Source organism: Elephas maximus, chromosome 3 (genome assembly GCF_024166365.1).
Source record: "Elephas maximus indicus isolate mEleMax1 chromosome 3, mEleMax1 primary haplotype, whole genome shotgun sequence".
Lineage (NCBI taxonomy): Eukaryota > Metazoa > Chordata > Mammalia > Proboscidea > Elephantidae > Elephas > Elephas maximus.
The window spans coordinates 212,436,804-212,453,038 of NC_064821.1; the positions used below are offsets into that span (position 1 = coordinate 212,436,804).

The following is a 16,235-nucleotide window of genomic DNA, read 5'->3' on the forward strand; positions in this document are numbered from 1 at the left end:
ACAGTGAGTGTGGCAGGAATAAATAGTGTTCTGTGGCAGTGGTCCTCCTTACCCTACCTATACTAGTGAACCCAGCTAAGTTCTACGGACTCAGCATAGTTACTTTTCTGAAGGCATTTTGCCCTTCGGATTAGAGAAAATGGTGTTACATTAATGCATTGTGCATTTGATTCTAAAGAGTTCCACATGAACTCAGAGGGATGAAAATAGTTGCTGGCTGGCAGTGTAGCTCTGTCCTATTCAACCTGAAGTAACCACGATTATCTTACAAAGGCTTGTCTTTGGTGGTCAGTCTCAGTTCACTGCTGTAAAAGACTTGAAGCATGAGGGCCATCAAGAGCTGGGGGAAGAACTGGGCCACAGCTTTCCTATAAGAGCTGAGAGGCAGCAGTGTGCACAGGGCCTGGGATGCCTATAAGGAAAGGAAAGAGGAGTTAAGAATGTTAACTCTGGAAGTCTCTGTTCCCATCTACCTCGAAACTCAGTCAGGCTTACTGAGAGGAGAAAGTAGAGAGGTCTGCAGCCCCTCCCCCAGTTTCCTTAAAGAAGCCTGAAGCTTAAAGCTGAAAGCACACACGGGCGTTCGTTCATTCGGCAATATTTATTAAGTCAGTTTTAAACCAGGAACTGCCAAGTCATTGCTGGCAAGGGTTGCAAAGCACCATAAGCAACTCTTGGCTGTCAATGCTGTCAAGTTCCCATGGGAGGCATACATCGTAAAGTCCCCTTTATATGTGGCCACAAAGACTAAAAGCAGCAACCAGTTGCCGTTGAACTGATTCAGACTCATGGTGACCCCATGTGTGTCACAGTAGAGCTGTACTCCATAGAGTTTTCAATGACTAGCTTTTTGGAAGTAGTTTGCTAGGCATTTCTTCAGAGGTGTCTCTGGGTTAGCTCAAATATCCAACCTTTAGTTAGCAGCTGAGCATGTTAACTATACTACCCAGGGACTCTGCCATGAAGACTTAGTCCTGATAACCTCCATCCTCGCTGTGCTGAAGACAATACAGGACAGCGAGATATTTAAGGGGAGGCAGGCCAGGTACTAACAGATCGTTCGGCTCACCAACATTCATGGAGCACCATCAATTTTTTTGTTGTTTATTTTTCTATTATATCTCTGTAAGAGCTGAATTTACTCCCAGGAGCGATGGTACTAGTCCTTGGGAGATATGATGAATGCAAAGGAAACTAGGCCTTTGCATGTTTGAGAAACTTTATCCTCAAGCCTGTGGCTATCTCTCTGATACCGTCTTCTAGAATCTGGTGCTTCTCAATTGACTCCAGGTGCTTTGGTCTCCTTGCATTCACTGACATGCCATGTGATCTCCCATCCTGTGCAAAGACTTTGGCCTTCTCTGTGTCCAGAAAGCTCTTGCCCAGAGGTCTCCATGGATCACTCCCTCACCTCATCAGGTCTCTGATCAAATGTCAGCTCATCAGGGAGACCTACCTAAACTTTCCCTGTCACTCTCTTTCTCCCATACCACTTTCTATTTCTTCTAAACTTTTCACCATCCAACATACCGTGGATCAATCTGTTCATTGTCTGTCTCTCACCAGAATTGAAGTGCCACGATCAGGGCTTGGCACACAGTTAGCATTCAATAAATATGTATGTATGGATGAATGAGAGCAGGACTGGGTCAATGATTGAGTCAGTGGACAGATACAGATTTTCCTGACAAGGGAAATAATACTGAGAAAAAGAAGCACTTATCACATTATTTACCGCAACAGGCATCATGTTAGTAGCATCCAGGGAGAGACGTCTTCCTCCTGTTGAGCTGTCCTGTGTCTCCCCAGGCTTTCCTTTCAGTATCAGCAAGAACGTCTTCAGCACGTGAGGGGCCACGCTAACCTCTGAACCAGCTGCATGCCACATTAGTATCAGGGTGCTGCAAACACAGCCCCCCACGATGACAACAGTCATGAATTTTTCATTTCCTACTTGATACAGTGACATGAATCAGAAAGAGTCTTGGTTTTACATTTTCTTATAGACCAAAGACCATGCAGAAAATTCCAAATGGTCCCATTAGTCTCTTGTCTTTGAAAGGAGAGGAAGAATTTAAGTAAGTTCTTATGGTAAATATAGTCTGCAAGCTCATTTCCTGTTGCTTTGTAAATATCTGTCCAATTCAATGCCAAGAACTGATTAGCTTTTGACCTTGTTTGTCCAGGGATAATAGAGTATTTAAAAACAGGCATGGATATAAATGAATATATGAATCAATATAAGAAAAAAAAACCAAAAAAATTAGAACTATATTACTTTCTTGTTTTCTAAATAAACTAAATCATATGTGTGTGTGTATATATATATATACATATATATAATAAAACTGTCTTTAAAGAATGGAGCCTTGGTGGCTTGGTGGTACAGTGGTTAAGTGCTAGGCTGTTAACCAATAGGTTGCTAGTTCAAGCCCACCAGCCGCTCCACAGGAGAAAAATGTGCCAGTCTGCTTCTGTAAGATTACAGTCTTGAAGACCCTATGGGGCAGTCCTACTCTGCCCTGTAGGGTTGCTATTGTTGGCATCAACTCGACAGCAACAGGTTTGGTTTACTTTTTTAATAAAGAATAAAAGATACAGGAAAAATTATTCACTAAATCATTCTAGTCCTTTCCGAATCATTTGTTGAATTTTAGAAATTGATAGTGCGATTGCTTTTGGTATAGTTATCACTAGCTAATTGCTGTTCTTGTCTGAGCCGTAATTTGACATCAAGAGCTAAAAGGAGCTCTTATTAGCTGACAATCATTAGGTAACTTGTAGCCTTGAAAAGTAGAGGCTTTTTCTTAACATCACATATGTTGTTCATGATACTGAATCTTTTCTTAACTTCTGCTAAGCTAAGAATTCTAGTTCCTACTATACTTGTTTTTTCATGTAGTCGGTAAAAACTTTATTATGAACTAATAAATAATTATTAAAAGATATATTACTATAAACTATAAGCTGTATTATGAAATAATTCTCAAAAATGAATTATTAGAATGCCATGTTTAAATAGGTAGACATTCAGGCCATAGACAAGGTGGTTAAAGTAGGACTTGGCTGGACTCCCAGTTCTGTCACTTAAGTTTTAAATAACATTACTTTTCTTCAGTCTTTTCATCTATAGAGTGTGGGAAATGATGCTAGTGTTCTCAAATGAATTACAGTAGTCTATCATTTAAAAAAAAAAATTTTTTTTTTTTTTTTTAACATTAGATCTGTTTCTGGCTCAGAGCACACGGTCTATGTGCATTAGCTCTAATTTTTACTACTATTATTAATTTCTTAATGCCCGTGGTGAGTACAGATTTGGTGGGTTTTCGTGAACTCCTCACATATGGGTATGGAATCCTACAAAGATGGTGAAAAGGAAGACACACCTCTGTCATCCTCCAGCTCCAAGCCTCCCACAAAAGCCCTGGTCATGCATGCCTTGTGACCTTCTGTCTATCCTAGGAGTGACCTGTCATGCTAGTGGAGCCCACAGCATCTGCTGGTGCTTGAAAGAAGGCTCTGTTATGTTCAATCAGAACCAAGCACCATGAGGCTACAGGCCACAGAAGGATAATGCCAGAGCACCACTGACTGGCAGCTGCGAGCATATCCTTGGGAGGGCAGTTGGGCACCATTTATCCACTGGGAGGCCACTAGGGCACCATCTGCCCCATCAAGTCCTGGATCTGTTCTGATCAGTAATCCACAGATGGGTGGGGACTGGAAGGCAGGAACTGGTGAGCTGACTGGCAAATTGGGGATAGTGAGGAATGATGACAAGTCATGGGCCCAGGCACAGCCAACAGTGGTGCCTAAGAAGCAGGGCTTTGGAGGGGTATTGGTGCAGGCACTAGCCAATTAGTAGACATTGCAGCCTTGGAGCAAAGTCTCAGAGATCCCTGCCTGTGCCAGGCATTAACCTTTTAATTGCTGGACTGTGGCAAGATATAAGGGAGTCCAGTAGAAGAACTGCTGGTTGCCAGGGTAGAAGTGCAACAGCTCTTTAAAAACCAATAAAAGAGCCTTTTAGTATTTTAACATTCTATAGGGGGTTTTAATAATCTTCCCTTTCCTTTCTTGAGCTCCATCCTGCTTATATCCTATAACTGAGCAAAAAGCCCTGCCCCAATCCCTTACCTCTTAATCTTACCTTTTGATAGATCAGATCCCCCATATGTTTCTTTAGCTTAGCTCAGCTCCAAATCCTGACCTTTTCTACCCCAGTTCTCACTTGCCTTTGTACAAGACCTGCTGCTGACTTTAACAGTTAAGTTCACCTAACTCTAATTAGGCCTGTTTGTACAGGATACAATACAAACATACTATTTGTACTGGATTCACTGACAATTTTTATATATTCATGTGGGTAAATTCCTTCTCCTCAACGAAATGGTTGATGGTGGGGAATACTTTACAAAGTGGGAGCTTAGTTCCTGAATGAAAAAACGCTTTGAATTTTATGAAGAATTTTAGTTTCCAGATATTTTCTGAATAGTAAAATACTTTGTACAACCCAAAAAATCAAACTCATTGCTGTTGAGTTGATTCTGACTCATGGTGACCCTACAGGACAGTGTAGAGCTGCCCCAGAGGGCATCCAAGAAGCGGCTGGTGGATTTGAGCTGTTGATCTTTTGGTTAGCAGCTAAGCTCTAAACTTCCTAAATAAATATAATCTTTCAGTAGAAAAATGAAGTTATATAATTTGTTTAGCACTTTGTTGATTTTAACACCTTTCAGAAACATCAACTCATTTAACCCTCATAACAGCTTTATAGATAGAAAGAACTTTCCTTATTTCACAGATAAGGAAGGTGAGGATCAGGGAGTTTACGTAATTTGCATGATCCTCCACAGAATGTTAGGGTCAAATCTGGGATGGAATCCAGATGCATTGTTTTTCAAAGCCTGAATCTTTTTCATCAATCACTTCCTGCCTTTTATGCTATTAATAGTAGAGAAGTAATGCCTTTCTTTTCAACGTACCAACTGTCAAAATAGAGTGGTGTGATTTGCTAAGCTCTCATTTTTTTTTTTTTTTCATAATGGATATTTTAGATCATATTATCCCATCTGCTCACATCCACCATGTTTTTTCTTATTAAACATTTCTTGTGATAATGGATCATGAATTTCAGATGAATAGTTAAAGGTTAGGAGACTCCCAATTATAATTGGGAATTTTTAATGTTCCATTACTTCACTGGTAAGTGGAAAAATCTTATGTCTGTCCTTAATAAATAAGAAAAACACTCTTATGTTTTCTACAAGAGAAATGAGTAAATTCACATATGGGAAGAAAAACCCATTATTGCATTGAGGAGAGGTTTTTATCTATGGTATAGGTTGTTGTGTGCTGTCAAGTTGATTTTGACTCATAGCAAACCTATAGGACAGAGTAGAACTTCCCCCACAGGGTTTCCTAGGCTATAAGGTCACTGTCTTAATCATCTAGCCCTGCTATAACAGAAATGCCACAAGCAGATGGCTTTAAAAAAGAGAAGATTATTCTCTCCCAGTCCAGTAGGCTAGAAGTCCGAATTCAGGGCGCTTGTTCCAGGGGAAGGCTTTCTCTCTGTTGGCTCTGGAGGAAGGTCCTTGTCATCAGTCTTGCCTTGGTCTGGGAGCATCTCAGCACAGAAACCTCAGGTCCAAAGGACACGATCTGCTCCCAGCACTGCTTTGTTGGTGGTATGAGGCCCCCACATCTCTCTGCTCCATTCTCTCTTTTATATCTCAAAAGAGATTGGCTTAAGACACTGCCTAATCTTGTAGACCTCATCAAAATAACTGCTGTTAATCCATCTTATTACATCATAGTGATAGGATTTACAACATTAGGGAAATCACATCAGAAGATAAAACGGTAGACAATCATACAAGGAAATCATGACCTAGCCAAGTTGACAGATATTTTGGGGGTACATAATTCAATCCATGACATTCCACCCTTTGGCCCCACAAAATTCATATCCTTGCCACATGTAAAACATATTCGCCCTATCATATTATAGCGAAAGTCTTAGCTCCAAGTCCAAAATTCAAAAATTCTTCTTCATCTGTGAAATGCAGGAGTTATCTGCTTCCAAAGTACCATGGCAGAACAAATACAAGCTAGACATTTCCATTACAAATGGAAGAAATTGGAGATAAAAAAAGCATAACAGGCACCAAGCAAGTTAGCAGAACACATTATATTAGCCCTCAAGTCTTGAAAATAATCCTCTGTCCTCTGAGACAATTTACACAATAACCCTGTCCTCCAGACTCTAGACATTGGCCACACTCTCCAGATTCTGAATGGAGGCCCCTCTACTCTGGGCTTCAGCTCTGCCGTCCAGACCCACTGGGATGGTAACTCTGCTCCCTCGGCTTTAGGGGCACTAGTCTTCTAGTCCATCTGAGTAGTGACTCCACCTTTAGAAGCACCAGAGGCTATGGCCCCACCCTGTGAAACCCCAGAGGTCCTAGCCATACCTTTTAAGAGAGGCACCTCAGCTTCTTGTGTTCCTTGTCTCTTCAGCTTCTGCTTGCTAGTTCCTTGGCCTCTCTGCCCTCGGGCCTTATGCCAGCATCTGCCCTGCTGGGACAAGTGTCCCAAAGCTCAGTAGCTCCAACGATAAGTGCCTGGAGGCACCCCAGTCTGCCAGGAAGCCTTGTGTGCACAGGCACTCAGCTCTTTTGCTCTGTGTGTCAGCTCCAGCACTGTCTGGCACTGGTCTCCTGCTTTTGCCGCTGCCAGTCCTCTGTTGCTGTTTTTCAACATCTGCACCTTCTCCAGTGTTATCAGTTCTCCTCACTTCCTTCTGAGCCTTCTATCCATTCAGAGTTCAAAACAGCTTCCTCATTTTAGGTATCTGTTACAGCAGCACCCTACTCTCAGTACCAAATTCTGTCTTAGTCATCTACTGCTGCTATAACAGAAATACCACAAGTGGATGGCTTTAACAGAGACAAGTCTATTCTGTCACAGTCCAGTAGTCTAGAAGTCTGAATTCAGGATGCTGGCTCCAGGGGAAGTCTTTCTCTCTGTGTTGGCTCTGAAGGAAGGTCCTTGTCATCAGTCTTCCCTCGACCTAGGAGCTTCTCGGCACAGGAACCTCAGGTCCAAAGGACACATTCTGCTCCTGGTGCTGCTTTCTTGGTGGTATGAGGTCCCCATGTCTCTCTGTTCACTTCTCTCTTTTATATCTCAAAAGAGATTGGCTTCAGACACTACTAATCTTGCAGACCTCATCAAAATAACTGCTGTTAATCCATCTTATTACATCAGTGATAGGATTTACAGCATTTAAGGAAATCATATCAGAAGATAAAATGGTAGATAATCATACAATCATACAAGGGAATCATGACCTAGCCAAGTTGACAAATATTTTTTGGGAGACACAATTCAATCCATGACAGTTGCTATGAGTCAGAATCGACTTGACAGCAACGGGTTCAATAATCTTTACCGGAGCAGATCAGGAGGTCTTTTCTCCCTTGGATAAGTAGAAGAGCACAATTTAACGCCTCACATAAATAATAGTGATGATGATCATTTATTGAGGGCCTATTTACTTTTTATATTTATTCTTTGGGTTGGGAAAATGGATCTTCTTTTTGAGAAAAAAGGAACAGGCCTGACCATGATAGATCAAGTTTTGAGCCCAGGTCTATCTGACTTGGGCCTCTTGAGAAACCCTCACAGAAAGGTTGAGGGGGTCTTACTTGTCTGCTGGGACTGGGTAGTCCATAAGTTGAAAGATGACTTTCTTTGGTGAAGTGCGCGTCAGCAAGGTGACGACCCGCAACATAGCATGATTCATGATGTGAGTAGAATTTCCACGCAATTTCTTATAAATAGTATCCACAATCTTAGACACCTGGAAGAGAAATGTCAGGTTATCAAGAATCTTCTGTTTCCTGGTTACTTCTAATCAGAGTCATTTCTTGAACATGAGAATTCAGCCCTTCTTAGAATTACCAAGGAAGCAATTAACACACAAATAAGCGCTGGTAGTAAGTATATTTATTTGTAGGACTACAGACTACAATATATATATATATGTTTTTTATTAGGATGAGAAATAAACCTGTGCATTTATGGAGAGTGGGAAAATACTCCAGTTTTTAAAGAGTTAAGTTTATTTTGGGGGATAGAGGCTCTCTATGCAAGTAATACAAGTTGAATAAAAAGAACATATGTATAATTCATGTCCTTAAAGAAGAAAGTCAAAACAATGAAATAAAATAACAATGGAACCATATACTTCAAAGAAATCTTTCTGAAAATTAAAGATTTGAATCTACATATTGAAGGGAGGACCCATGTATCAGAGGAATGACCCAGAATGGTAAACACTGAGCAAAAGTCTTGCAAACTCTGTTCATAAGCCCCATGTTAGTTTTATTTATTTATTTATTCATTTATTTTTACTTTTTATTCATTTTTGAACAAGGATAGCTTTAGGTAGACCTGGAACTTATCTCGAACCAATAGTTGTATATTTAACATCAAATTTAATCCACCCAGATCATCTCACTTCTTAAAGTTATTCCTCAGAAATCATAAGCTGAAAAGTTGGTTGATATAAATTTACATTATATTGCAGTCGCATTGCATACACATTCAATTATCTGAACGTGCAATTCTGCTCTAAACACAAGAAAATAACTGAAGTGCTAAGTAATGCAGGACTTTCCTTCTACCACATAACTAAATGAACATATGCTCCAAGTGAGCATGAAATTGGAGACATTAAACCATTGTTCTTCTTGATAGACCTCTTAACTAGAGGGTTTAGAGATTCTCTTTCCCTCCTTTAAATGCAGCATGCCCCTAAACCGAGCTAACAGTGTCACTGGGTGCTCAACTGTAGAAACAATGATTTGCTTTAATTCCTGAGTAAAGACTTGTCATCACAGATTTATTTAGGGGTTGTAAGCTCATGTATGATATGTGCAATTTAGGGAATCATCAAGAATATTTTAACCATACAAGATTCCACTGTATTCAGTAGTCCAATAGTTTTGTGGCAGTGGCGGCGGGGCCTAAATTATCAACTCCATTTTTGTTGTTTTTCCTCTGCGTTTAGTGATTTCACTGTAGTGAAGGCTAGTTTTACACATCTAATTTTCAGTTTAAGAATCCCTGGTGGTGAAATGATTAAGCACTCAGCTGCTAACCTAAATGTCATTAATTGGAACCTACCCGCTGGTCTGTGGGAGAAAGACCTGGAAATCAGCTCCCATAAAGATTACAGCCAAGAAAACACTATGGGACAGTTCTACTCTGTCATATAGGCTCACTTTGAGTCAGAATCAACTCAATGACACGCAACAACAACAGTTTTCAGTTTGGCTTTTCTTTCTCTCCAGGGATTTGGTGTGGCTTTGTCTAGCCTCCTCTTTAGCATTCTTTCCCACTGCATTAGAGGAGAACTCTGTTTGATCAAGGTGATGTCTGTTCCCTCCAGGTTCTTCCTTGTGCTTGCCAGTGAGGCTCGCATGTAACTCCCTTGGAATGCTCCTGCCTGTAGTAACATAAGGAGTTCTTTAAGAAACTTTACTTCTCTGTTCTTATTCTGTGATCCGAGGAAGAGCTCATAACTCATTTTCAGTCACATTACAGTGCTATGTCAGGAGATGGAACTGAGAGTCTAGCCCTTATGTCATCAACCAGGGCTGGCTTCAAGGTTATGTGACCTATGAGGTCACCTAGGGCTCGTGTTTAGGAGGTCCCCATGCTTCGTTTAATGCTCTGCTTTTACCACCTTACAATTCTTAATACTATTATCCTTGAACTTGTGTTTTGTAGGTAAAATCCCAAGGGACAATGGAGCATATGTGTGTAAGTCAAAGAGATATATGTCATATGTAAGATTGCCATGGTTTCTGCAGCCCCATTCACATACAGCACTCACAATGCCCTGTGAGCACAGAATTCCAATGGACTCATGATGTGTGGGCTTTCAGTGGGAATCAAAGCAAGTACAAGGTAAGCATCTTATTTAAGCCACCAATCACACTGAAAAAGATGACACAGAAAGATGTAGAAAGATAGGGTAGCCTTTTTGCTTTCCTTTCAGTTCTTCCTACTCGTCAGTAAGCTGAAGGCAGAAGTGTTGGTGGATGTCGGGAAGTGAAATAAAAAGTCAAGTTAGTTTTGTGCAGTGTTTCTACTATTCTTGTAAGAACAAAGTACATACATGCATGAGCTATGAAATAGGAATTCCATAATTTTGGTGATTCACATATAAGTTAAATGCTCTTATATTTACATCTATAATTGGAATTGTAAAGATGAATGGTGAAATTCGTGCTAATTTAAAATTTTAGTTTTTCTTTATTTAGAATGTCATTAAATAGTAAATAAAAGCACCATGATAAGTCGAGAAAGGGAGAGAATACAGAAGAAAGGAAAAAAAGAAAAACCCAAAACTTTATGTTGGCACATTTAAAGGTACCTTTTTCCTGTTTTGAAAAGGGAGGCCACATTTCCATTTTGCACTGAGCCCCACATATTATGTAACAAGTCCTAGAACAAGCTGAGAGCCCTTGAAAACTTCCCTTACAGGTTACACAGGAAATTTCAGTTACAGCTATTCTGTTTTTATCTCCACTAACTTAATCCTTTAAAATAGCTGAAGCAAATATGGCAAATAGTATGATTTGGTATGACTGTGGGTGGGTACATGAATGTTCATTGCATTATTCTCTAGGCTTGTCTCTATGCTTGAAATATTTCATCAAAAAAGTCTCATTTGAGTAAAATGATGTAATAAGCAAGAAGAAGAAATAAGTATGAAAATAAGTAGGCCTAGAGAGTTTTAGAGTGGAGGCAACAAGAGCACTTCGGAGAATACACTCTGTGCTCGTGACCAATTATCTTACCATGGTGACCTTATCAGCATGATACTCCAGAGTCAATTTCAGCATGGATGCTGCCTCAGACGCAGTTTTATGATTAGTTTTTGAGAGTTTCATCAGAAGATTCCAAACAAAGTCAGTCAGCAACGATGGGATTAAGCTTTGTCCTACATGCTGAAAACAAAAAGGAGAGCTGTGACCTCAGTCCTCACCTACAGCAGCATGAAAGAAAGACAGCTAAACTCAGGCGTCTGAAGTTGAGGGCTATGCAGTCCTGCATTATGGCTTTCATGGGCTCTAGGAACCTCAGTCTTTATGAGTCCTCTCTTCCATAAAAATACATTAAAAGTTATATTTTACAACTACATCGATATTAAGGAAAATTTGCCTTTGAATTGACTCTGACTCATGGCAACCCTGTGTGTATCAGAGTAGAACTGTGCTCCATAGGGTTTTCAGCAGCCAATTTTTCAGAAGTAGGTCACCAGATGCTTCTTCTGACATCTTCTGGGTGGACTCTAACTGCCAACATTTTGGTTAGCAGCCAAGTGTGTTAATCATTTGCACCATCGAGGGACTACACTTTGGTATGAAGATCACTGTGATCTAACCTGAATTATATTTTTTCTTCTAATTTAAAAGCATTTAAAATATTCTCGTGGGTCCCTACAAGTTTTGTGGATTCTAAACACTGTTCCTTCTTTGTCTCCTGGATAAGTTAGCTCTAGGGACACAGACAGACCCATGTCCTTTGAAAAAGGGAAGAGAATATATAAAGCTATAGAGCTTTACAGTTCTCCCTGAAGGTTGGGTCAGTGTGAAAGCTATTTACATGGTACTGCAATGTATCACAAGCTTTTTGTTTATTTAATAGGTCTTTTTAAGAAAATCTAAATCACAATATTATTATGATATTTGCTGAGTAAATTATAATAAAAAAATAGTATTGAAAAACCTGTTAACTGATGACTCAATTTTTCTAAATAATCAGAAAATCCTCATCAAAAAGTAGCATAGAAATTAGGAAATATCTACCTCATTTACATTTTATAAGGATTAAATAAATAATATAAATTGCTGTATTTGGGAATAATAAGCATAATTCTTATTAAGAGAGATAAAAATCAAGAAGCCAAATGCTTTATGTATCATTTACCCTTTGTCTCTCTGGACTTAAAAAAAAAAAAGAAGAAACATATGTAATAAAAAATAAACTTTTTTGTAATAAAGTGGAGCCAAACTTTGGCTCCACAGAGTCAAAATTCAACCTTGAGTGTGTTACACCTGATTTTAGAGACTAGCTAAAGAATAGATTTGATGCGCTGAACACTAAAAACTGAAGGCCAGACCAGTTGTGTAATGACATCAAGGACATCATACATGAATAAAGTAAGAGGTCATTAAAAAGACAGGAAAGAAAGAAAAAACAAAAATGGATGTCAGAAGAGAGCCTGAACATTGCTCTTGAATGTAAAGTAGCTAAAGCAAATGGAAGAAATGATGAAGTACAAGAGCTGAAGAGAAGATTTCAAAGGGTGGCTCAAGAAGACAAAGTATTATAATGACATATGCAAAGACATGGAGTTAGAAAACCAAAAGGGGATAACACACTCGGCATTTCTTAAGATGAAAGAACTGAAGAAAAAATTCAAGCCTTGAGTTACAATATTGAAGGATTCTACGGGCAAAATATTGAACAACCCAGGAAGCATCAAAAGAATATGGAAGGAATACACAGTCACTGTACTAAAAAGAATCAGTTGAAGTGAAACCATTTCAGGAGGTAACATATGACCAAGAACCGATAGTATTGAAGGAAGAGGTCAAAGTTGTACTGAAGGGAATGGCAAAAAAAAAAAAGGCTTCAGGAATTGACAAATACTAGTTGAGCTGTTTCAACAAAAGGATATGGCACTTGAGGTGCTCACTCATCTATGCCAAGAAATTTGGAAGACAGCTTCTTGGCCAACTGACTAGAAGAGATCCATGTTTGTGCCCATTCCAGAGAAAAGTGATCCAACAGAATGCAGAGACTATCAATTTCACACATGAGTAGAATTTTGCTGAAGATCATGCAAAAGTGGTTGCAGCAGTACATCAACAGAGAGCTGCCACAATTTCAAGCCAGATTCAGAAGAGGACGTGGAACAGGGGATATCATTGCTGATGTCACATGGATCCTGGCTGAAAGCAGAGAATACAAGAAAGGTGTTTACCTGTGTTTCATTGACTATGCAATGGCATTCAGCTGTGTGGTTCATAACAAATCATGGATAACATTGCGAAGAATGGGAAATCCAGAACACTTCATTGTGCTCATGAGGAACTTGTACATAGATCAAGAGGCAGTCATTTGAATAGAACAAGTGGATGCTGGCTGGTTTAAAGTCAGGAAAGGTGTGTGTCAGATTTGTATCCTTTCATCATGCTTATTCAATCTGTATGCTAAGCAAATAATCTGAGAAGCTGAGCTATATGAAGAAGAACAGGGCATCAGAATTGGAGGAAGACTCACTAATAACCTGCAATATGCAGAAGACATAACTTTGCCCTCTGAAAGGGAAGAAGATTTGAAGCACTTACTGATGAAGATCAAAGATTACAAACTTCACTGTGGATTGAACCTCAACATAAACAAAAATCCTCACAACTGGACCAATAACTGGCATCATGATAAAGGGAGAAAAGATTGAAGTTGTCAAGGATTTCATTTTACTTGGATCCACAATCAACCAACACCCATGGAAGTGGCAGGCAAGAAATCAGATGTTGTATTTTGTTGGGCAACTCTGCTACAAAAGACCTTTTTAAAGTGTTGAAAACCAAGGATGTCACTTTGAGGACTAAGGTGTGCCTGAATCAAGCGGTGGTATTTTCAATCACTTCATATGCATGGACAGTGAATAAGGAAGACCGAAGAAGAATTGGAAACCCTGGTAGTGTAGTGGTTAAGTACTATGGCTGCTAACCAAAAGGTTGGCAGTTTGAGCCCACCAGGCGCTCCTTGGAAACTCTACGGGGCAGTTTTACTCTGTTCTATAGGGTCGCTATGAGTCAGAATCGACTCGATGGCACTGGGTTTTTTCTGGGTGAAGAAGAATTGATGCCTTTGAATTACGGTGTTGGTGATGAATATTGAGAATACCATGAACTGCCAGAAAAACGAACAAATCTGTCTTTTAAGAAGTACAGCCAGAATACTCCTTAGAAGCAAGGATGTCAAGACTTTATCTCACATACTTTGGTCGTGTTATCAGTAAGGACCAGTCCCTGGAGAAGAACATCATGGTTGGTAAAATAGAAGGTCAGTGAAAAAGTGAAAGACCCTCAACGAGATGGATTGACACAGTGGCTATAACAATGGGCTCAACCATTGCAAAGATTGTGAGGATGGCGCGGGACTGGGCAGCGTTTTGTTCTGTTTTACATAAGGTTGCTATGAGTCTGAACTGACTTGATGGCATCTAACAACAACAACAAGAACTTAACACATTAAACAACGGTCATAGAAAAAGCGGGGCTACGTTACCTGAGCAATTTTAGTTTTATCTCGTTGCAAGACCTTGGGAAGGAAATCCAACTCAGAGGGAGAAGGCATGATGCTACTACTTCTAGGCTTCTTATCCTCTTTATCTTTTTTGAAAATATCCGCTGTATTAAGGAAAACAATTTAAGGTTTTTATTTCATTGCCAATTTCTTCTATGGCGTTTCTATTTCCAAATTCCTCTACTTGCCCAGTTCTAGAGATCTGTAGTTTTCTGAATATTCAATACTCTATTGATAGTTTCCCCATTGCCATCAATTCTGACTCATAGTGACCCTATAGGATAGAGTAGAACTGTCCCATGGGGTTTCCAAGGAGCACCTGGTGGATTTGAACTGCTGACCTTTCGGTTAGCAGCCATAGCTCTTAACCACTATGCCACCAGGGTTTCCAACTGATAGTTTAGGCACATGAATATTAGGCCTGTACAGATATATATATATATTTTTTACAGATATAGAATTAAAAAGTGATTAAGAGGCTTATGAAGAACACAATTTTAATAGGTTGGCCAGGCATCAAATACATTTAGGCCATCAACTGTATTGTTTAGCTCACTGGAAAACCTATTGTTAAGTTGGAGAGTTTACTAATGGGAGAGCAGACTTGGAGGAATTTTGAAAATAGTTGGGGGAGTGGTTTACCATGGAAGCTAGTAGCTCTCAACAAAAGCTCCAGGTCAGATGTCTGCCATTCTAGAGGAGATGTGAGTTTGTGATTTTGTTTATTTTTTTTTTGTTTTTATTAACAGCTATACAGAGATATAATAGACGTATGTTGTTGTTGTTATTAGGTGCCATCGAGTCGGTTCCAACTCATAGTGAACCTACTACAACAGGAGGAAACACTTCCGGGTCCTGCGCCATCCTCACAATTGTTATTATGCTTGAGTCCATTGTTGTAGCCACTGCGTCAATCCATCTCATTGAGCATCTGCATCTTTCTTGTTGACCCTCTACCAAGCATGATATCCTTCTCCAGGGACTGATCCCTTCTGATTACATGTACAAAGTATGTGAGACAAAGTCACTTCTAAGGAGCATTCTGTTTGTACTTCTTCCAAGGCACATTTGTTTGTTTTTCTGGCAGTTCATGGTATATTCAATATTCTTCACCAACACCACAATTCAAAGGTGTCATTTCTTCTTTGGTCTTCCTTATTTGTTGTTCAGGTTTCACATGCATATGAGGCGATTGAAAACACCATGGCTTAGGTCAGTCATACTTAGTCTTCAAGGTGACATTTTTGCTTTTTACTTTAAAGAGGTCTTGTGCAGCATATTTGTCCAATGCAATGTGTCCTTTGATTTCTTGACTGCCTCTTCCATGGGTGTTGATTGTGGACCAAGTAAAATGAAATCCTTGACAACTTCAATCTTTTCTCCGTTTATCATGATGTTGCTTATTGGTCCAGTTGTGAGTATTTTTGTCTTGTTTATGTTGAGATGTAATCCATAATGAAGGCTGTGGTCTTTGATCTTCATCAGTAAGTGCTTCAAGTCCTCTTTACTTTCAGCAAGCAATGTTGTGTCATCAGCATAATGCAGGTTGTTAATGAGTCTTCCTCCTATTCTGATGCCCTGTTCTTCTTCATACAGTCTAGCTTCTCAGATATTTGCTCAGCATGCAGATTGAATAAGTATGGTGAAAGGATACAACCATGATGCACACCTTTCCTGACTTTAAACCATGTATTATCCCCTTGTTCTGTACAAGTGACCGCTTATTGATTTATGTATAGGTTCCTCATGTGCACAATTAAGTGTTCTGGAATTTTCATTCTTTGCAATGTTGTCCGTAATTTGTTATGATCCACACAGTTGAATGCCTTTGCACA

At 39.6% G+C, this 16,235-nt stretch overlaps 1 protein-coding gene across 1 annotated transcript in view; it reads right to left on the reverse strand.

The window, feature by feature from the left end:
* The window catches only part of MROH9 (maestro heat like repeat family member 9), a 107,273-nt gene that overhangs the window by 50,432 nt on the left and 40,606 nt on the right, over window positions 1–16,235 (reverse strand). The window contains exons 8-12 of the mRNA XM_049875725.1: window positions 14,383–14,472; window positions 10,878–11,027; window positions 7,713–7,867; window positions 1,736–1,901; window positions 270–412 (exon numbers count right to left, since the gene is read on the reverse strand). Of these exons, the coding sequence (XP_049731682.1) occupies window positions 270–412; window positions 1,736–1,901; window positions 7,713–7,867; window positions 10,878–11,027; window positions 14,383–14,472 (704 nt within the window). The remainder of the gene's footprint in view (window positions 1–269; window positions 413–1,735; window positions 1,902–7,712; window positions 7,868–10,877; window positions 11,028–14,382; window positions 14,473–16,235) is intronic.